At 59.4% G+C, this 22939-nt stretch overlaps 1 protein-coding gene across 1 annotated transcript in view; it reads right to left on the reverse strand.

The window, feature by feature from the left end:
- Positions 1-3964: 3964 nt before the first annotated feature.
- The window catches only part of TESC (tescalcin), a 54775-nt gene continuing 35800 nt past the window's right edge, over positions 3965-22939 (reverse strand). The window contains 6 exon segments of the mRNA XM_059409899.1: positions 3965-4239; positions 6266-6313; positions 9711-9818; positions 9921-9982; positions 11843-11982; positions 16596-16676. Of these exon segments, the coding sequence (XP_059265882.1) occupies positions 4162-4239; positions 6266-6313; positions 9711-9818; positions 9921-9982; positions 11843-11982; positions 16596-16676 (517 nt within the window). The 3' untranslated portion in view covers positions 3965-4161.

The raw sequence follows: 22939 nt of genomic DNA on the forward strand, positions 1-22939 counted from the left end.
CAGACCCCTCACCCCACCCAAGAATTTCCTGCCACTTGCTTGTGCCTTTTAAGCCAAGCCATGAGCTGCCTTGTGTTCACAGTGTGTGTTCACAAGGTACTCTGGGGATGGCATCACCTTCCCCGGGAGAGAAGAACAGGTCCCTGGCTCACGATGACCCCAGGAGGAGGTCCTCCGCCCAGTACCCCACTTCAGATTAGAGGCCCCACATTCAGACAGATGGTGCTTTCCCCTCTGCATTTATGTGACAAACACCAACTTACTGCAGACGGGCTCTGGCCGCCATGGACGAGCAATGGCTTCCCCTCATGTGGGCACAGCCTTCGGGCAGGTCCGTGTCCATGGGCTTCAGCAGGCAGCATCTTGCCTCCCCATTCAGGGCCTCTGCTTCAGGCAGCAGCTGCGACGTCCAGGAGCTTCTGGCCTTGGTCTGGCCGGAGCTGCCTCTACTGTGTGGTGGCGGCTTCCCTGTTGCCGGGTTCCCGCAGGCACCAGACGGGGCAGGCTTTCTACCTCCGATGCTCACTGTGGGCTTCCAGCAGTGGCCTTTCCCCAGCTTGGCGCCTAGGGAGGCAGGGAATTCTCCTGCTCCCCACAGCACCGAGAGCTGAGCCTGGCACATCTTCTCTTCCCCTGTCCACTGCCAGGACAGACGCTGCCCCATCCCCCCTGCTAAGAGAGGGGACAGAAGCTGCCACCCAGCATCTCTCTTGCCCTGACTGCTGCTCTGGGGCTGAAGATGGAGGTGGCTGGTCCCTTGCTGACTTGGTTGGATGAGAGGGAGGAACCACCGGACCAAGGTCATCTTGCTCCTGAACCCCAGCTGGCACTTGCCTCCCAATTCTGGAAGAGCCCAGAGACAAAGGCAGTGCTGATGCCCTGGGAAGTTGTGGTTCAAAAAAACAAAAAACAAAAACAAAACCTGGCTCCTTCAGCTCCTCTCTCCAAGGCCTTCCCAAGGTCACTGTGTGGGAGGACAGCTTGCAAAGCAGGTGTTTGCAAAACCCTTGCCAAGATGACTTGTATTTTTAACTCTGTCAGCCCACGGAAGTCACTGCCATTCCCGGCGTTGCGGCTTAGCCTCGGCAGGCAGGTGGGGGGTGGGGGCAGGGGCAGGTGCACAGGTGCCCCGCCCCCCATGAACAGAGCACAGACAATGGGATTGTGTTGTTCAAGTCCAGCAAGAGGGTGCTCGACCAGAATTGGAAGCTGTTGTGATTGTACGTTATTCCCTTACCCAGAATGTATGTACAGCACGGCTGTAGGATGTGTCCCCCGAGCCTCGCCTACCAGATTTCCATGACACGGCCCTTTGGGGAACCTACCAAACCGATGCAGTCACATCAAATTGCCAGATTCTTTTAACAACCAAAAGCTGAGATCCAGGAACTTCTCCTGTTGATGATGCAGCGGCAGGGGACCGGGCCCCACGTGCGACCTGAGCACTGACCCGTACACGTGCCCTCCCCAAGCTCGATGCCCTCCAAGCACAACCGCACTTCCTCAAATATCTGACTTAGCACTGATTTCTGCCCCTTTCCTCTGAGCTGCTGGTGTCATTCCTGATGCACAGAGGCCTGTTCAACAAGTGCTCCCGCTGACTCACCAACCTGCCTGTTTCAGAACAAATTCCAAAACATAAAACACTCCCTTCAGGTGAGTTGCCCCACCGAGCGCCCAGGGGCCAGCGGGGGGTGCTGGGCAGCCAGATAGCCCCTCCTGGGCACACTCACTGGTCTAGCAGATAACAGATGCAGTTTCTGGGTCTTACACCCTTCCTCTGCACGGACCACATGGCCCCAATGGCCGTCCCGAGACCTGTCCCCCCCGTGCCTGCAGCAGCGACCTCCCTGCTAGACTGGGGGAACTTAACCTGCCCTTTCTAGAAGCCGGTCTGCTCCAACGGACAGCAACCCTGATCATTCCCCCAAAGGACCGAACAAGCAAAACCACCACCTCACACTCTTGGCTCGCTGGGAGCCGGTGGGCGGGCTCCCGGACAATGCTGCAGGCCACCCTCTGATGGAAATGGGCCCTACCCCTGCCTCAGAGCACAGCCTCGGTGACTGGGACCAACCCAGCCTTCTTTGGAGCAGCACAGACCGGGCCCATGGTGAATGACTCTCATTTTAATTAGCTGTTTAGGTAAGCTGTGGCCCTCAATGGTCTGTAGGCCCCGAGTGGTTGCTTCTCCCAAACTAAAACCCAGAGCACGGGAGCTGATGGAACATTATTTATAAAAACATTTTCCATCAGGGAGCTACCTTTGTGGAGAAACAAGACATTGCAGCACACTGGGAGAGTCCCAGAAGATGCAGGCGTACTGTGGCCGTGCCAGCCGTCCTGCAGCTCAAAGTCAAGGGGAGTCCCACCTGCTTGGGAGTGGGGGAGGGGAGAAAGCGGGCCTCCCCAGGCTGCAGGGGGCTCCCTCAGCAGAGATACTGCTGGGAGAGCTCCAGATTCCACGTACCAGGCAATCCCAGCGATGCTAGATTCTATCCGCTGGCAGCTGGGAAACCGAGGCGTGAGCGGGGCAGTTCCGAGCCGCCCACGAAGGCAGGGGCCGCAGCGAGGCCCGCTGTGTCCCGCTCCCACTCCAGGAAACTGCCTGGCTGGCTCCTTCCCAGTTCAGCGGCCCGCCAGATGGCTGGCACCTGGAGGGGAGGAAGCCGAGGCCTCTGCCGTCGCCCCCCACCTACCGCTTTGGAAATGTCAAAACACTGGCTGAGGAAGCGCTCATCCTAGCAGCAGAGTTCTGGAAGTGACTTCACACCGCCCCTGCTTCTCACAAAGGGGCCGCGCTGCCTGACAGCCGTCCACCCTGACCCGGGGGCGTGGAGGCCCGCACCCCTCAGGCCCCAGACCCCAGGGGGCAGTCCTAGGCGCCGACGACCAACGGGACACCAGCAAGGGTCTGCTCTCGCCCCCAAGGTCCTCCATGAGGACCGTTGGCCAAACCGCCGTCACCAAGGGACACCAGCCTCGCCCGTCCGCCCCGCACCCGGCCACGCGCCCCCTTCCGCCCACCTGGCTGCTCCTTTACACCTTCTCCCTTGTAGGACGACGGGAAGCTTGTCCTCAGCACTCTAGTCACTGCCGTCCACACAAACAGCCCCGGAAAGAGGTCGAGGAAACGGGCTGACCTGAGTGCCTCCCGGAAGGGCAAGCCAGGGCCTGGCGGGCCCAGGACCGGGACCGCGTGGGGTGCCCTCCTGAACCCCAATGCCCAGGTCTGAGATGAAGCACACAGGAAAACAAAGCGATGGGAACGCAGAAGGCCAACAGCCGCGGTTGTCCATCACCAGAACCTTCTCGGGAGGCTAGAAAGGAACCTCCCAGCGAGTCTGGATGGAAGGAACCGAGCAAGGAGGCCTAGAACACCACTAGCGGCAAGTGACCACAGTGACAACAGCCACACTAAGCACCAACTCCGAGCATTCAGCCCAAGCCTGGCCCTGCTGACCCGCCGGCCACAGCCACCAACCAGATGGACAACCTCCACTTCCCTGCCCCCAGCATAACCCCTCCCCCTCCCCCCACATGACAGGTGACTCTGGAGCTGTCAGAGCCCCTCCCCTGGGACACTCACCTGCCCTGCTGCCACCACCACTGGGGGCAGCCCCATGCTGGGCCCAGGAGGGTGTCAGCAGCCAGGCCTCAAGTCCAGCACTCCTGGTAGCATCGGCGGGCTCGGGCGTGTCACCACGGGTTCCCCTTGTCCTCTCCTCCCGCCCGGACACTCGGTCACAACCCGAGTCGCAGCCACCACAGAGCAGGGAGCAGCCTGCCTCCCCCGACTGCCAGCACTTGTGCGGCGAAAAGAGGGAACCCTTCACCCAAATAAAATCAGAGAAGGCGAGGGAAAACCTCCTCTCTGCCAGACCAGTCTTTGGAAATTAGCCGCTGCCTGCTCACGTTCAGCCTCGTGCCACCAAGTGGCCGTGGGGACCAGACAGGAGCCATGTTCATTAACAAACCAACCGTTTTCTTTTTTATTAGAGATAAAAACAGCCGAGGTCCCAGGTACCACACCCTCGGGAAAACAAGACAGCGGAGGAGTGGGGGCTATTTACACGAGCCGTGGCGGAAGGAACCGGGCGGCCTCGGGTCCCACGGGAGGCTGTGGGCACAGCCGGCTTCGGGGGGGCGGGGGCAGGCGGGTCAGTGGCAGAGGGCGATGGTTTCCATGTTAAGGAAGCGCACGTGCATCTTGGTCTCGATGTCTATCCCCTGCCAGATCTGCAACGGACAGAGCAGCATGAGCACATGTCCCCGCCATGGCCCGGGTCCCCGCCTGGGTCCCCCCCTGCCCGCCCCGCCACCAGGGCAGGTGAAAACCAGAGGGTTGCTCTCAAGATTGTGAGCTAACCGACAAAGAGAAACTTCCATCTGCCTTTTTGTGGGTTAATTTGGCTCTGACATGTGGATCCTTTCTGATAATTGTCACAGCAAGTTATTATTAAGTACGGAATCCGAGCTTTTAGCTCCGAGGCATTTCAATCCCACCCACCCCACTTTAGGCTCCACGATTTTCAGGCAAATTCCTTAACCCCACTAAACCTCCTCTTCATCAGTACAATGCCGGGACCCCCACCTGCGCTGCCCACGTAAGTCACGCAACGCTGGGGGCTCAGAGGCAATCATCCACGGGAACGTTCTGGAAGCTGTTAAGCACTGTGCAGCTGCCAAATTTTATTAAGCCACCTTCCTTCGTTAAAAGGTCACAGCAATTTGGTCTTTATAACTTCCCAGGGATAGGTCACCCGGTTCTACGGAGGCAAGCTTTTCCCTGGGAAGGGTCATCTCTGCCCACAGATGTCCACTGCCACATACCTACCTGGTCCTGGTTCTGCCGTTACAGTCCATCCTGGCCAGGGCTCCGGGGGACCCCTCGGCCACCCGATCCCATCTGCCACACTACAGACCCAGCCTACCCCCCACTCTCAGGACTGCACTTGCCAGCTCCTTGGCCCTCGGAAGCCACACATCAAAAAAGGGCTGGATGCGGTGGGCGTGACTGGTCCCCCTGCTCGTGTGAGAGGTGCAAGGCTGACACTTGCAGCATTCCCGGAGACGGTCACCAGGCTGTAGGCGGGCGGCAGTCAGAGCCCTGTCGGCACCCGGGTTGCAGGGAGGCCTGGCTGCCGATCTGGCCACTGTCACACACCCATGCCCCAGCAGCTTTGTGGTCTCCTGCACCTGTTCTGGGTCTGGCGAGCGTGCAGAGCGATCAGACCTGGCTCCCTGGGAACAGCTCCAGGCCTCGTTCCCAGCCAAGCTAGCTGGGCACCCAGGGTGCTTCCTGCTAAATGCCGAGTGGCAATAGGGGCACTGGTGAGGCTCGGGGGAGTGGAAGGGCCAGCTGATCGGGAAAGGCCTCCATGGTGGAGGGCGGGCATGGGGAGCAGCGGGGGCATGGGGGTGGCAGACAGGCGAAGCCTTCTGGGGCAGAACCTGCCCAGCCCATGTGTGCAAGGAAAGGAGGCTGCACACCTGGGCCCAGAAGTTTGCGTCGCCTGCCACCGCCTCTGCAGGGCACGCTGCTGCTGGCCAGGTGAGCTGTGCAGCCTGGGAGGAGCACTCATCTGAGCTGCCCTTGGGCTCCATGGGGCTGTGACCACCCACGTCCTGGCCTGGCTCCAGGCCCGGGCCCATCCCTTCCCTCGGGCTGGCCAGTGGCTGGCACAGTGCCCTGGGCCAGAGCCTCGGGTCCTGTTCCCTGACTTCCTGTCCTTCCTCAAATTCCAGAACGACCCCCTGTCAGGGTACTCAGAGCCAGGCAGAGGATGGAGCAAGCTCATCTCCCTCCGCCAGACCCATCAGAGCAGTGACGGGTCCTGCTTCCCGAGCTCGGAGCACAGCTGTGACAGCAGAGGCTGGGTATCCCGCCATGGGGGCTGGGGGGGTGGGCAGCTATATCCAAGGCACCTTCTCCGAGGCACAGGAGAACGGCACATGGTGTGCTTCTGGGAAAAGCTAGTTCTCATACAGGCACAGAACACTCCAGAGCCTGGTTCCAACTGCCAGCAGCAAGGCTTCTGACAAAGGGGGCCGGGGACTCATCGGGGAGAGACAGGTGTGGCTGGAGCCCTTCTGGTTTCCTCAGGAGCCCCGACCGCAGGTGAAGAGGACTCTCCCCATAAAATCAAGTAAAGCCCGTGCTTTAAAGGTCACGCCCAGGCCTGACCCCTTTCCGCAGAGGAGCGGGTCTCCTCCTGACCAGCGGGCACCCCCTCGAGCCCCACCGCTCCTCCTAGACACCCACCTTCAGGAAGTCGTCGAAGGTGATCCCCTCATACACCTGGTCAGGCTCCTGGGGACAGAGCACATGCAGCGTGAGCGGCTTCCACCAGGAGATCCCCCCCAGGACACAGATGCTGGGGCCCCTTTAATCAAGAGAAGAGGGCGTTTCTCTGGACTGCTGCCTCCAGCTTGAGGCCATCACCCTGAACTCCGAGGTCCCCTTCATTGGCATAACAACATGACAGAAGCAGGGTGCAGGCTAACTGGGGACCTACCCGAGCCCACCAGGGGAGACCCGGTGGATGAGGGTATCAAGAAAGCAGGGGGGCAGAGAGGCATGGACTCCCCTCCCCTCAGTGACCAATGGACATGCCTCCTGCCATTTCCTGGTCCTGCCCCACTGCACCCGCACTGACCCTGTGAGCTCACAGACCACTGGGGCGGGGGTGGGGGGGGCTGATTTCTGCAGCCCAACCCTTGCGCCCAGTGAGTCACCGCGATAAGGGTCACCTGCGGGGCCTCTCCCCCAGCCAGTCATGGCCAGTGCCAGTCTCCATGTGCGTCTGTCCCACTCTGGGCACACACGGACCTCATGAGGCCAGAGGTGGGGCTCCTGCCCCTTCTGCTATCTCAGGCTCTGGCACAGCCAAGCCTCCCCAAACCTCACCCCTGCCTGCCGCACCCTTTGTGCCAGGGACCGCCCGGCCGCCATCCATGTCCATCCTCAGGAGACCAGCTAAATAAATCCTGGGCATCTGTGCTGTTGAGTACTAAACAGCCACTAAGAAGGAGTCGATCTCTACGAGCACATACAGAAAAGGCTCCAAGATATAGAGTGGGAAAAACCAAGCAGAAAAACGGCGGCAGGTCTGTGAACCCAGGCCAGTCTGGTCCCCTACTGCTAACCAGACACCGTCTGCCACCGTCCGGCCCGTCCGGCCTGTGGAGGTGGGGAGGTCAGCACAGAGAGGAGAAGCGGTCTGTTCAACTGCATTTTGTGTAAATCAGAAATAAAAGATAGACACGTCCATGTTGGTGCATGTTGGGAAACAAACCCCACGAGGGCGGTTCCCCGGAGGGAGAAGGGCACAGAGAGCGAACGCCTCTCCGGCGTCGTCCTGATGTCTGTCTAAGCAAACAGCAGGCGCCCTGAGCGCCTGCCACAGGGTCCTGTCCTTGCTCCCATTTTACAGAGAAGACTACTGAGGCACACGAAGCCAGGCCCCCCGTCCAACTGGGAGGCTCCAAGAGCCTGGCTGGAAACCACAAAGGGTGAGGAACCCGAACCCTTGTTTTTCATACAAAAAATTTATCTATGTGCACTTCCAAGTTTTATAAATGCGACCAGTTCTCAAACGCCGGGGCCGACCCCCCCAGGACCCCCTGCTCTTCCTGCCCAGGTGCACGGGGAGTGGTGGCGACCCTGGAAACCCGGGTCGCAGTCGAGGAGAGCTAATGAGAAAGAAGTTTCCAGAGCCCTAGCTGCAGGGCACCGGCAGAGGGAGGGCAGGGGAAGCCCACAGCGGAGACCCCAGCCTAGCAGCCCCCACACCCCCAAGCCACAGGAGCTTCCAGAGAGAGCGTTCTGGAAAGCCAGCACGGCTCCAGTCAATGGCTGGCTCAGGAAGGCAAGGAACACAGCTGACGGAGCTTCGGTCCGGGGCGGGCAGCGCGGGCAGTGGGGCAGGCCCGCTGAGCATCCCCAGTGGCCGCCTGTGTGCAACCCAGCCGCGTGGCCCGGCCCGGCCCTGCACCCAGATATGAGCGCACACGGCTCATCCGTGTAACTGGCCAACATCTGCAGGAGAGAATGTTTGAAAAGCACCCAAATGACCCGTAAATCAAGAAAGGCGCTCAGGATGCACCCCCAGGGAGCAGGCCTGGGCTCGGAGATGCCCCCGCTTCTGAGGTTGTGTGAATTTTATGCAGATCCACAGCTGCCAGCTGCCGTGCGAGTTTACTACGGCAAATTAAGAAAACGGTCACCAATGGAAACTGGAGTGGGACAGGGAGCCATTTAAAAGAGGAGAGTGTAATTAAATCAAATGGGAGTTTGGCTCAACGACACGGCAGGGGATCCCTGCGCGCCCCACTGAGGTCACCAGCCCTCTCTGCCGCAGTTAATTTGCTGAGTGGGGTCGTTTCACTGAAGCCAGAAGCCTGCCCGCCCCGGGTCTGAGAAGCAGACAGAGAAAACGCAGCCCAGTACTGTGACCGCAGCCCCTGCCCCTGGGAACAGGCCGGGGCCTGCCAGGCCCCTCGACGGTGGGCGTGGGGCACAGAGAGCAGGCTCCGGCAGGAAGACGCCCCTCCACTCAGGACAGGGTTGTGTCTGGGGCCACGTAACACACTGGTGTGAAGAGCTGACGGCCTCCGCGGGACCAGCCAAAACCCTCAGCGAACAAAGTCACAGAGATGGTCAAGTACCTGCCCTTGGGGTCCCTGGGGCTCAAAGCCACCGTGTGTCAGGGGCTAGCCGGGCTACAGCCAGCCCTCCAAGAGCGAGTCCACCAGGCATAGTAAAGAGGGCTGCCCCCAAATTCCAGAAAGTTCTTTACGTCCTCAGGCTAACGTGAGACCACAAATCTATGGAATGATGTGTGCACAGGCCGTGCAGCCACCCACGGGGACGGGAACGTCGGGGGTGCCTGGCCTGCCTGGGGCATAGCTGCAGGTGCCTCCACGTGCCCAAGCCCCCAGCACGTGCATGACGGTCGCCCCGCTCAGTCGCCCTGTCCCGTCTATGTCAGTGCCCCTCTAGTTAATGATCCTTCACTGGGGACCATCCTGTTTGCCCACCAGGGACATTTGGCCATGTCTGCAGATGTTCTTAGTTGTCACAACTGGGAGGGAGGGCCTGGCATCCGGTGGGTGGAGGCCAGGGACGCGGCTGAACAGGACGGTCCCCCCACTGACGGCTGTCCCGCCCCACGTGTCACCAGAGCCAGGTGATGCGGCCCTGCTCTAACCGGCCCGGCACAGTCCTGAGAGACGCCCCAGCCACTCGACACCAGCACGACCCCAACAAGCCTCCAGGGGTCCCCAGCACCCATGCAGAGACCCCGATTCTCAGCCCTGTGGCCAGCCCTCGGCCGCACGGGACGCCTCCATGGCCACACCTGCCTCTGGCCCCCACATCTCTTCTGGGGCCGGCGGAGGGTTCCCCTCCACAGGTGCCAGCCCTGAGGCCGAGTCTCGTTGACACGCATCTCCACTCCCAACTCCACGCCGGGGCGCCAGATGAAGGACCCCAGAGAAGAGCCCCTGCTGACCCCGCCCATCTCAAGGCCGGGAATCCCCTCCAGTCACCGGTAGATGAACAACGGTCTGATGAGCTGATGGCTCAGGCTTGGGGGGAGGTGACAGTGCTGGGGGTCTCCCCGCGGGGCCTTCCAGAAGCCAGCTGGGCAAGGCAGGGCAGAGGCTGGTCGGGGAGAGGGGCTCGGGGGTTCCGGGACACGGCTCACCATCTGCCCCACGCACACGCTGGCTGCCTCCATCATGGCCCCGTCAGCGATGGAGCGGGCCGACTCCTTCTCGATGTGTGGGTTCCCGGAGAGCAGCTCCTCCACCACCTGCCGGGCGAGGCAGACACACGGTGACCTCGGGGCTCCGTCCGGGCCGCGGGCGGGGAGGGGCCAGGAGCCCTGGCCTGCGGGCCGAGGAGCATACTTTACATTTCGATACTCTTCCAGGGTGATGCGGCCGTCGCTGTCCGAGTCATACATGTGGAACAGAACTGGGGGCGGCAGTGGAGAGAGAGAAAGGGGGTCTCGGTCAGACGAGCAGGGAGGGGAGGCCCAGTGCCCCTGCTTCCCCAACCCTCCCGCTCGGAAACATACCTCAAAATGAGCAAAAGACATCCACAACGACCCCCATGTGGCCACCGCAGGGATCAAGGGCAAAGGCCCAGACTGCCTATTTCCTGCTGGGTGACCCTGGACAAGTGACCTAACGTCTCTGAGCCTCAGCTTTCCCATCTGTCAAATGGGAAGAGCAACAACAGCACCTACTTCAAGGTGTTGCCCAGACTCTGGGAGCCCCAGAGCTGGCGGGTCAGGACCAGCGAGCGATCCCTGCACGCGCTGAGCACAAGCTAATGGACAGACAGATCGACGTTATTTCAAAGTCTCATTCCTTGCGGCGCTGGCTGGCTTGGTCACAAGAGCGTGGGACTCTTGCTCTTGGGGTGGTAAGTTTGAACCCCACATTGTGTAGAGAGATTACTTAAAAATAAGATTTGGAGGGGTTCCTGGGTGGCTCAGTTGTTGGGCATCTGCCTTTGGCTTGGGTCATGGTCCCGGGGTCCTGAGGTCGAGCCCCGCGTCAGGCTTCCTGCTCCGCAGGAGACCTGCTTCTCCCTCTCCCACTTCCCCCCTGCTTGTGTTCCCTCTCTTGCTGTGTCTCTGTCAAATAAATAAAATCTTTTTAAATTTTTTTATTTTTTTAAAAAATCATCATTCCTCAAAGACCCAAGCAGGCAGCTATCATCGGCGGGTCATGGGCTACACTGCCGATACCCCGGCCCCTGGCTGGTCTAAGCCTGCCCGGTGGGCACAGGCTGGGACACCAGAACCTCTTCTCCTCTCGTTAGTCCATTTTGTGTCATTTGCTTTGTGCCTCTATGCACCTGACCGCCCAGCAGAGGCCGGGAGCCAAGGGGGAGGCAGCCCCTCAGCCCCACCAGCTCAGCCTGCAGCTCCCCAAGTCCCTGCGCTGGCATTGATCTGGCACCAACTGAACACCCCGGGCAACGTGCAGCAAACATCTTCACGTCTCATCTGCACGTGACCCCATGAAGCGAGGCTGCCCTGAGCCCATTTCACAGACTGTACTCTGCAAGCTCAGAGAAGTTAACGGGCTTGCCTACGGCTGCCCTGTTAAGGAAAGGGAAACCAGGGCCCCCACGACCTCTGACCTGGCCTTCAGAGCAGGTGGGACACTGGGCCGATACCGGGCTTCCCTACTGGTCCAGAGCACCAGAGGCAGGGCACTTGGGAGCCCCCAGCCCTGGCGGTTCCCACCAGCCCTCATGTACGCATTCCAGAGCTAAATACGGCCGAGTCCCCATGTTTACTTGTTTCCGCCAACAGGGCTGAGATTCAGATGGCCTTCAGCAGGGGGTCAGGAGTCCTGGGAAAGTCCAGACGGGGGAGGGACACATGACACAGGCCACCCCAGGACCCCATGCTGCTGGCCAGCCTGATCACAACCAAGCAGGCTCCGGAGCCCAAGGACTAGGCAGTGCCCTTAGCACCTGGGTGAGCTCCCTGAGCCTCAGAACCCGCGTGTGTTCACCATCAGCGTCCCCTGTCCCGGTTCAGGGTGACATGGCTGCTTGGCGGAAGGGCCCAGGTCTTTGTGAACCAAGGGCCTTGCTCTTTTCATGGCCCCCGAGAGCCTCAGCCACCATGGCCCAACCTAGGGGAGAAACACTGCCTCGGGGCTTCTGTGGGTGTCATCAACTGAGACTGAGCACCGGAAGGATGCCGGTGGGCGTCCCCTGGCCCTCCCCTCCACACTCGCCTCCCCCCACCCCCTGCCGGCTGCAGGGGTGCGGCGGGACCTGCGAGACACAGCCCGCCCCATGCGCACGCACATCTCAACTTCTCTTTGCGGCACAGCTGCACCTGCTCCTCGTCCATGGTGGTGTCGATGGGCCGGAAGTAGGACATGATGGTCAGGAAATCCTCGAAGTTGATCTCGTCGGCCAGGCCGCTGGACCCCTTGCGCAGGTTCCTACGGGAGCCGAGAAGGGAACAGGAGCAGCGTGTGAACCCCAGGTCCTGTTCCTTCACCTGCGGGGCCTCAGAGAACCCGGCCCTTCTGGGCCCACGCGTCACCCACTATGGCCCTCTTAGCCTTGGGTTCCATTTCCCAGCAACTTGCTTACAGGGGTGCCAGGGGTGAGGGGTGGAGGGGTGATCCCGGAGGTCTGGCCCAAGCCCGGTGCTGCCCTCCCAGAGCTCAGCACAGGGGGCTGGTGAAGGCTGGGGTGGGCACTCACATGTGGGGAAACCAAGGCACCGAGCAATTCGGTAACTCCCGGAGCCACCTCTCCTGACCCTTCCCTTCAGATCCGAAGCTGGCAAACCGCTGTATGCGGGCCAGCCCTGCCTGCCACCTGTGTTTGTCCAGTCCATGCATGAAGGATAGGCTTCAGATTTTTAAATGGTTGACAAAATTGGGGAAATCCCAAATAATAGACTCTCGTGGCAAAATTTCATAAAAATTACAGGAAATGCAAATGTCAAGGTCTCTAAATAAAGTTTTATTGGCACACAGCCACGGCCATCCAGTTACTCCGCGTCTGTGGCTGTTTTCAGGCCACCGCAGAGCCGAGCGGTGAGACAGACGCTGCCTGCGTGGCCCACGAAGCCTGAAATACTGACTCTGTAGCCTTTATAGAAGCAGCTGGCTGACTCCTGCTTGCTCTCGGCTGCTCGCAGCTCCAGTAGCAATGGGCTCGGCAGTGTTGAGTCATTGGTTTACAGCCAAGGCGCAAAGTTTACCGATAACTTCAGATCTTTTAATAAGTCAAGACAGGCTCGAGGTTGTCCCAGAGACGTGCATCTCAGAAGGTGCTGGGAGGGGCCCTTTTCATTCCTCATAAAGATGCCCAGTTTTTTTTTTTTTTAAGATTTTATTTATTTATTTGACAGGCAGAGATCACACGTAGGCAGAGAGGCAGGCAGAGCGAGAGGGGAGGAAGCAGGCTCCCTGCTGGGCAGAGAGCCCGATGCGGGGCTTGATCCCAGGACCCTGAGATCATGACCTGAGCTGAAGGCATAGGCTTTAACCCACTGAGCCACCCAGGCACCACACAAAGATGCCCAGTTTAGAGCAATCTTTCTCATCCTGAACTTTCTGACGATCCTGTAAGGAACGGAGCCCTTGGAGGTGGGGAAGGGCTCACGCCGCCCTCCAAGGTGGCTCCTCTGTCCACAGTCCGGGTGCGCAAGGGTCTTAGGAAGCCAGGCTGACCCTGGTCTGTCTTGAGAGGAAAACCCTGTCTCTGGACCCCACTCCAAAGTCCTCCCCTCACCCCCTCGGAACTTCCAGGACAGGAAGCAAAGGATGTGGGGACGCCTGGGTGGCTCAGTCGGTTAAATATCTACTTTCGGCTCAAGTTCGGAGACTGAGCACGCCTTGGGCTCCCTGCTCGGAGGGGAGCCTGCTTCTCCCTCTGCCTGCTGCTCCCCCTGTTTGTGCATTTTGCTCTCTTTCACACAAATAAAGAAATAAAATCTTGAAAAAAAAAAAAAAAGTGGAGGATGGAGAAGGGTATACAGGCTCTTGGCCGCAGGCCCCCAGGGCCAGCCCTTCCTCAATCGTGCCCTCTTCACAGATTCCCACGCTCCTGCCCCCCTCACCCACCTGCTACCCTCCCCAGGACCAGAGGGAGCTTTGCAAACATGCAAACTGGACCCTATTTCTTCCCTGCTTCAAGCCCTCCAGAGGCTTCAAATCTCAGTTGCTAAGTCCCAATCCCTCCCCCTGCTCCCCTGGGCCCCAGAAGGCGGGTGTTGGTCTCACCATCCACCCCAGCCCAGCCCCAGAGAACCCCTCCTGCCACACTCTGCAGGGGTCCCCCCAGGTTTGGTTCAACGTCCACCTTCTGGACACTCAACATTCCCCCACCAACTAAGGTCCCTGCCCCTCCCTCCGATGGCTGTCCTAACTTCCGACCCTCCAAGTAAGGGGGGTGTCTCTCCCCACTCTGACTGGCTGCCCTGAATCCAGTGGCTGCCTTCATGGGCCCTACCTTCCTGTCTCCTAGCCAGACAGAGGCCACAGCTCCAGCCCCACGCCCACACCCTGTGCCCTCGGCAGAGGCCACCACTCACAGGCGACAGCCCAGCAGATACCTGAAGGCCACCCCGCGAGCCAACAGCACAGCTCCTGCAGCCGCGCCCCATTCCCAGGGGTGACGGATGAAAGCCAAGCTCAACCCAAGGTCAGATTTGTTTTAATAAATAATTACATATAGTCAAAGGCACAGATTTTGCATTTGAACAGGTGCACCTGCACAACCCACGCCCCAGTCAGGACCCAGAACATTTTCCTCCACCCCAGGAGCACCGTCTCTCCTGTCTGAACACACTCCCTGCTAGGGCGCGGGGGAGGGTCAGGGGACCTGCCTGCTAGGTCCTGGCCCAGGCCAGCCCCGCAGGCCCCAGGAGGCAGCTGGTACGAACAGTCCTCCGCCCTCACCCCCCCTCGCTCACCTCATGCTCCAGGAGCCACCAGGACCCCAGCTCCGCCCCACAGAAGGCTGTGTCCCTGATACCCGGCCAGCGTCCCGAGGGGCCAGGTCTGCACAGAGTCTTTTGGAAACAAGCCTCACAGACACATGCTGGCAGGCGTGGGCCCACATCCTCACGCACATTCCCATCTCATGCGGGCACCCCTGGGCTCTGGTCTCTCTGTGAGACCTTCAAGTTCAGACCCCAACATCCGTGTCAACTCCATGTTGGGGGGGACCTCCCGCAGTGTGGCCCCCATCACCACCTGTCAACCCCTTCCCACCCCCGGCGCTGCCTTCCTGCCCACCCCAGGCCTCCTCCCCAGAGAATCAGGACCAAAAAAGGAGATTCCAACCTCCTCTTCACCAAGGACCATGTGCCATCCCTCTGGCAAAGGTGACAGTCATCTGTGTAGATTCCTCTGACACTGGTTGCTCACCTCCAGCCCCAAACCCAGCCTTCCCTCTGTCCCCTCTTCTTCCCCTGCAGGTGTCACAAAGCCGCCCACTGCTCTCCACCTCCACTCAGCAGCCCTGCCTCCAGCCTGGGGACCACAGGACACCCCTCCTGGACTTCTGTCGCCTACAGCCAGAGTGTGTGATCCCCACCCTGCCTTAAACCTATCAGAGCCCCCCTGCTGCTGCTCCCAGGTTAAGGTCAAGACCCCTTTTACTGGTCAAGGGGCTGCACATGCTGCAGCTCTGCCCTCCCCACACCTCTTGTCTCGCATGCCCTCTCTGTGCTCTGGCCAGACCTCCTTTCTGCCACACACATTCATTCCACTTTCTTGTGCCACAGGACCTTTGCACATGCCGTTCAGTCCTTCCAGAACACCTTCTCTCTCGGCTTTGTCTCATTAACACTTGATCAGTCTCTCTGGCCTTGCCCTGTGGGAAACTGAGGCCACCTACCCCCCTACCCATGACCAGGGGAGGCAGGGAGACTGAGCACCTTGCTTCAGGCCGCATAGCCTTATCAGAACCAGAGCTCAGTGGCTCAGGCTCACAAACTTGAAACCGGCCTGAGAAGTCACCACCCATCTTCTGGCCACAACACGCCTGTTCCCTTCCTTCCTCTTTCTGCCAGTTCTCCCGGTTTCTCGGCCATCTATGTAGATATAAGAGGTCAGACCTGGGGCCCTGGCAGGCTGGGGAGGGCGTATGCCACCCAACTCTTGATAGAGCCTCAGACACAGTGAGTCTCCACGCAGTCACGCAAGTCAGCTCCAACGATGCTGGACATCTGAGGGCGTGAGCTCTGGTTGGAGCCTCAGCTCTGGGACACTGCACCACTGCTCTATACCTCAGTTTCTCTGCACATCAGGGCAACAAGCAGAATGACAGCCAACTCTTTAGTGCACATCGTCTCAGAGCTCCCTCAGCAACTCCTAGAGGCAGATGCTATTGTGACCCCCATTTTACAGATACAGAAACTGAGGTAGTCTCCGAGACAGCTCCCAGTGATTCTGAACTCCTTGTAGCCAGCGCCCGTGTAGTCCCCTCTCTTCCTGTGGGCTGACCTAGCGACTCACTTCTGATGAAGAGAGCACAGCGAAAACCATGGGATTTCCCTCACAAGATTAGGTTACCAAAAAAAATGGGGTCTTCCAGCTCAGGGGTTCAAGCTGCCCTCCTCTCTCTCACGTGGACGTCGCTCTGCGGGAGGCCAGCCGCTGCCATGGGTGAGCAGACCTGGGAGACAGTCCCTGCTTGGAAACAGAGCCTGCCCCTGTCAAGCCTTCAGATGACAGAGGCCCCAGCTGCCCTTGAACCCAAGAACCCAGCTAGTCTGCTCCTGAATCTCTGATATGCAGGAACAGTGAGATAAGAAGTATTTGTTTGGAACTGCTAAGTATCAGGATAATTTGTTATGTGGCCACAGCTAACTGCTGAATAGGCCTGAGGGACTGAGTGAGCTGCCCAGAGTCAACCAGCCTTGAACCCAGCGCCGGAGCTGTCTGAGCCCGAGCTGTGCCTCTAACTCCTACTCAGCCCTGCCCCCTCTTCTCTGTGTTGGCTTCCGGGGCTGTAAGAAGGTGCAAGAGTGAAACGCTCTCTCAAGGCTGAAGTCACCTGCCACCGGGTGGGTTCGGGGACAAAGACACACCTGTTGTCGAAGAAGGCACGGACGATTTTGGATCGGATTGGGTTGAGCTCCAGGTCAGGGACGTTGTTGAAGTTCTCCTTGCTGGGTCCCAGGAAGCAGGAGCACCAGGGAAAGAGAGAGGAGGAAAAAAGCCAAGGTCATGTGGTGCGTTACCACTTATGGGCTCTATTTCTCAATCCCGAGCAGGTCCCTGAAGAACGGTCCAGAGACAGTCCTGGAACACACAGCATTGATGGGCCCCCTGCTCTCCCCTCTGACTGCTGGGAGCTGGGAGGATCTGAAAGCTCCAAGATGCTCTGTGTCCTGGACCTTCACCCCCCAGAAAATGCAGAGACACAAGATGTGCACCCCCTTCCGGGGGCTCAGAGACACCCCCGAGACCCATCATAGACCCCCAGTGAGGAGAGCCTGCTTCAGCCAGTCTGGAGTCGGGGCAGCAGACTACTGGTCTGGGGCTGGAAGACAGGCTGGCAAGACCTCAGCGGGTAGAGGGGAGAGTCTGCCAGGACCCGGCCCCTCCACACCATGCATCCGCCTCCGAACACATCCATGGATGGCAAGAAGCAGCGTTCGTAGCAGCCACACACGGCAAACCCACCAAGGGTCTGTCACCTGAGAAGTAGGTAAATCGCGGTCCATCAAGACAACGGAGTATTATTCAGCCATGAAAAGGAAGGACACGGGGTCCATGTGGCAACGCAGTGGGGCCTTGAACACATCACAGGGGCCGAGTGAAAGCAGCCAGGCACCAAGACTACACAGTGTGGGATCCCGTTCACACACAATGTCTCAAAGAGGTAGATCCACAGAAACGGAACAGACACCGGCGGCAGCCAGGGACCAGGGGTGTGGGAACGATGGGCAGGCACCACTGAGTGTACAGGCTCTCTAGGGGACAATCAAAAGATTCAGAAATCGTGGGGTTGGACGCACAGCTGTGAGGATACTAAAAGCCATGGAATTGTACATTTTAAGGGCGAGTTGTATGGTATGTGAAGCCTATTTCAGGAAAGCTGTTTAGGAAAAAATATGCCGGCTTGGGGCACAAGAGGATGAATTTCAAACCCAACAGCACCGTCGCTGGGCAAAGGGGTCACTGGGTCGGGGAGAGGCTGCGGGTCCGCAGGAGAGGAAGCAGCGAAGGTCCTTACCTGCCTGACCTGCCCACAAAAAGCCATCCTTTGTTCTCAGAATCTGCCTCCCACTCCCCTTCTTCTTCTATTCCATGGACTTCAAGGGGCAGCAGCCTTGGGAGGGACCAAGGCCCAGGCTGGTGACCCCGGGGAGCTAGGAGGCATGCCCAGGCAGGGGAGGTAAGAGATCAGCTCCTTAAGCTGAGAGGGTCCGGGGCCGGGGTCAACAGCAGGGCTGGGGCTCAAAACTTGAACTCACGCCTGGCGGCAACAAGGAGAGGTCACGTACACGGAGACTCAAACATAGAGCTGGAAGCTTTAGAAGCACGTGGCTGACCTGTCCTGCCCCCACCTTACAGACGGGGAGGCTGAGGCCCAGAGGGGAAAGGGGAGCCTGGCTCGGGCGCCCAGATGCCTCCGTGACCCCACTGCCACCCCCACACTGCTTCCTGTCCTGCTTCCTGGCGGGGCTGGCTCAGGGGACGCCAGGCCAAACTCGGGAACCAGCGTCCTTGGACGCCACGTTCTGGATTCCTCAGATCCCAAGGCTGAAGAAGGGGGCGCGCTCAGAACAGATGCCTGGGATGACGGGGTACGATTTGGTCACAAGAAGGATCGCGGTGTCGAGACAAACTGCCATGCAGACCACCTCGAAGGCGCGGGACCGAGCAGAAAGCGCCGGACACAAATGGTCACATCCCAGAGGATCCTTTTATCTGCGATGACCAGAGTCGGTCCCCCAGGACAGATCCAGAGGCAGAAGGCAGTCGGCTGGCTGCCAGGGGTGGGAGGCGAGCAGGGGTAGAGACTGGTCAGTACAGGTTTTCGTGGCGGGGAGGGGAGAGAGAGTGACAGAAATGTCCTCAAACTGGCTGCGTACTTCAAACAGGTAAACTGTAGAAGATGTGCGTTATAGCTCAATAAGGCATCTAAAAAATTTCCCCGAGAGAGGTTGAAAAACCAAAAGCAAAAAAACATTGCACTGTGACCCTCTTTATATAAAGAACACAAGGCACCAGCACTAACCTATGCAGCCCAAAAGCAGGAGAGGTCAACTGCCTTCGGGGGTGGGCGGGGGAGAGCAGGGAGGGACAGGAGGCTGCCCTGAGGCAGACAGTGCTCTGCCTTTGACCTGGGCGGGTCAGGGGTCTGTGCAGGCTCTATGGTCCCCTCTCTGGAAGCTGACACCTTTCTCTGGGTGTGCTGCCCTCCCCACTAGCAGAGCCAGAGACCCCCATGGGAGACCAGAGACGCCCTGCACCGGGACAGGTCAGGTCAGAGGAGCCACGTGGAGAGCGAGAGAGAATTCTGGGCAAAAGGGAAAAGAAGTGGCCAGCAGATTTGTGGCTGAAACCCCTCAACCCCCCTCTGGCTTTCATTGGTCAGGGGTCCGGGCCACCGCTAATCTGGCCTTGGCCTCGGTTTCCTATCTGTAAAGTGGGCACACAGATGCCACAGACAGAAGCTTTCACACACCACGTGCTGAGTGCCTTGCGCCGCTGGGGGCGGCTCAGGTGCTCCAGGAGCCGTGGGCAGAGTGAGCCTCCGAGAGGAAGGCGTGGTGAGATGTGGGCTGGGCTGGGCTCCTCATCCATTCTGAGCATCTGGCTAATGCCGGCCTCGGTCCCCCTGCCAAGATGTCCAGACCTCTTAGCTGCTCCCAGGACGTGCCCTTGGATTCTTGGAGAGCATCAAACCCCAGCTGCACCTTGCTGGGCTGTCAGAGGAGTGGTCCCCCAGAGCTGCCAGAAGCATCCTATTTGGGGACACGCCTGGGATGTGGAAATGGGTCTGGTTAATTCCCCAGAAGGAAATAGCCAGCAACGGGGAAGCTGCAGGTTCTAGGGGGCTGAGAAACACGGGCTCTGGGCAAAAAGGGACATGCCAGCAGCCCTCTCCAGCCCCCATGAGATCCCACGAAGGGCCAGGAGCTCCCTGGGGCTGACGGTGGAGGAAGGAAGGACCTCGCAGAGCCTACAGAAGAAAATTAACAAGAAGAGGCCTGAACTCCCACTGCCAGGGGCAGAGGTGAGGCAGATGCTAGGAATCCGGCTGGGGGCACAGCGTCCCGGGTCCGGACATCACAGCCTCCGGCAGGGCCCTGCAGGTGTCTCTGAAGCCCAGCTGTCCTTGCTCCTCAGTCCTCAGACGCCCGCTAGACCCACGCTCAAACCTCAGCTTCCTCACACAGGCACCTGACAGACGTTCCATGCCTCAGTTTTCTCATCCGTGAATTCCAAGGGTACACACCCAGCACTGCCCACAGCAGAGGGGCCGTGAAATCAAGCACCCCCGGGGCCAGTTCAGGATCTGCTCCTGAGCAGGCGCGTGCCCTTGGGCAACGCTGTTTCCTCAGCTGTAGAATGGGGGTCCTGGGAATGTCTGGATAGTGTCACAGGGTTGATAAAATTAAGAAATCCGGTAAATACTCATCGGGAGCTTAGCACACTGCCTGACACACAGTGAGTTCGTCATTTTAAAATTAGGACAATCGGGGTGCCTCGGTGGCTCAGGTTAGGCTACTGCCGCTTGGTATGGGCTAAGGTCAATATCTCGGGGAGCTGGGATCGAGCCCTGCATCAGGCTCTGCGCTCAGCGGGGAGTCTGCTCAAAGATTCTGTCTCCCTCTGCCCCTCCCCCTGCTCACATGCATGTACGCACGTGTGCTCTCTCTCTCTCTGAAATAAATCTTTAAAATAAAATTAGGACAATAATAGCAGCTAACCTTCTGTGCACTCCAAGGTGACAGGTGACACTCTAATAAGAGCTTTACATTCTTCTCCTATAAGACAGATGCTTATCCCCATGTTAAAGACGAAAACTGAGGCAGAGGTAAAGAACCTTCTTATTGCTAAGAAGGATACTGACAGACAGACAGTGCGCAGATGCTAGGGGAAGCAGATGCTAGGAAGACTTAGGTCTGGCTGTCTGGCCCGTGGGGACCCTCCCGGATATTTGCCAACTTCCCTTTTCAACAAGGCGACTGCAGGCCTGGAACCCAGAGCCTGGGAAAGGCTGGCCATGGTTTAATGTCCCATAAATGCTGGTTTCGGTCCTATTCTCCTTCCTCCCCACCCGCCTCCAGCGCCCACTGGGCTGGTAGAACCGGCTCAGCGGCACGTGTCCAGGCCCAGGGTGCCGCCATGGGAAAGGACTCTGTTCCCCGTGAGCCCAGGGCTCTGGGGCCAGAGCTGACGCCGGGGGAGGGGCTCAGGGGTGATGCTGCCGCGGTGGCCAGCAGGGAGAGGTTCCCCACGGAGGCCCCAGGGGCACACAACTTGCACATCTCCTCCTGGGGGTTGAGCCCCCCCCCGCACCAGCATCCACAGGCTGTGCTAAGTGCTTTGCAAACACTGCCATGCTTAAGCAGCCCCCCCACACCCATAATCTCCCTTTGACAGGCGAGAAACTGAGGTCCAGGGAGGTGAAGTGAGGAGGCCACGGTCCCACAGCCGGGAGGGGAGCTTGAATGGTGCTCTAACGGCCCCATATACTTCCTGACCCTAGCTACTTCCTCCAGGTTGCAGGTTTTTACTTGAAAGAGAGAAGGACTGAAATCTTGGTTGGGGATCTGCTCCCCTCCCCCCGCCACAGCCTCTAGAGGCCCCATCTGAGAGCCACAAAGAAGGCAAGAAGCATCCAGCCAGCAAGGGAAGGAAAGACTAAGAAACCACCAACGAGGGGCCCTTCCTCAAGCCGTGGTGTGGGCTGGCTTCCGGCAGCTCCGAGCACCAGCTCAACCGCAAAGCTCTCTCTGCAGGCTCGGGGCCGTCCTCTGCCACCAGCAGGGAGTAGCCCAAGAGCTGAGGACACAGCAGGGCCCCCGAGGTTCCGTGGTCCATCCAAGAGGGGTCTTCACTCGGGGGCTGCCTGCCCGACTCTCCTGGACCCCCTGCCCCACCATTTAGCAGGGAATATTCCCCACATGAGGGCTGCAAGATGCTACTTACTGGCAAACTGGTCCCCACGGGACTCATGCACAAGGGGCCAAGCCTCACACATCATGCAGGGGTCTCCCCAGCCAATGCTAGGCAAACTCAAAGTGTGGTCCCCGGACTGGCAGCATCAGCATCACTTGCAGTTTGTGAGAAACAGAGCCTTAGCTGGCCCGGAATCCAAACCGGCACTTGAACATGATCCCAGGGAACTCGTGCGACGGCTAAGGTTTAAGAAAAGTCCCTAAATGCACCAGGCATTTGTGTCTCCCATCCACGTGCCTTTGCACAAAAGCTCTGGCAGAAAGAGCCCTGGGCCCCTTGCCATTGGGCAAGTCCCTCTTCCGAAAGCCGGGGGTGGCATCAGCCACGTCATTCCGCCCTGCCACATGCTTTCTCAGCTTCTCCCGTACCTGCTCCAGGCCCGAACCCAGCTGCCCTCCCGACACCTGCCATGTCCTCATCACAGGGGAAGCAACAAGGATTCCGGCACCTTCCACGGGCCAGACGCTGCTCTAGGTGCCGGCTTCAGCGGGGAACAGGACAGACACGACCCCTCCTGGGATTCCAGCAGGGAAAGAAGACAGAGGGAAAACAGAGGGGCTCGGGCAGCCGCGAACGCTCTGCAAGCAAACCAGGCAAGGACAGGATGGAGACCCGGGGAACTGGACGAGGTCTCAGGAGGGTGATCAAGAAAGGCCTCCTGGTGAAGGTGACGCTTGACCGGAGAGCAGAGGGTGGCGAGTGCTCCACCCCCAGCGAACACCCGGCCATGTGGGGGGGGCATTTCTGGTGTCGTCCCGGGGAAGGGGTGTTATTGGCATCTGGTGGGCAGAGCACCAAGGTGTGCGCTGCTCGCCGCAGGACACAGAACATCCCCCCGCACACACTCACACACAGATTCTCCAGCCCCCAAAGCCACCAGAAACCCTGCAAGAAGCTTCCTCTCCCCACCAGTCCCAAGAGACGACGCACCCTTCGTCCTGCGTCTTTCCACAGCTCAGACGTGATGAACTCGCTCTCCGGTTACTCACCTCTCCGACCCCCCCTCCCTCCTCTCTCTATGCGCCCCACACACGGGCCCCACCCCTCCCCCACAGCAGGAGCCCCCCAGGAGAGGCAGAGGGAGCGCACCGGTCCTTCACTCCAGCAGCTGGGGCGCCAGAACCAGCCACGGAAGGCCCGGCCACCTGCTTCCACAAGCAAGGGCCGCCAAGTCAGGGTAAAACCTCCCCGGGGAAAGGGTCTCTGTAAAAACCGTCCGTTTGAGTGCCTG

This window comes from Mustela nigripes, chromosome 8 (genome assembly GCF_022355385.1).
Source record: "Mustela nigripes isolate SB6536 chromosome 8, MUSNIG.SB6536, whole genome shotgun sequence".
Classification (NCBI taxonomy): Eukaryota; Metazoa; Chordata; class Mammalia; order Carnivora; family Mustelidae; genus Mustela; species Mustela nigripes.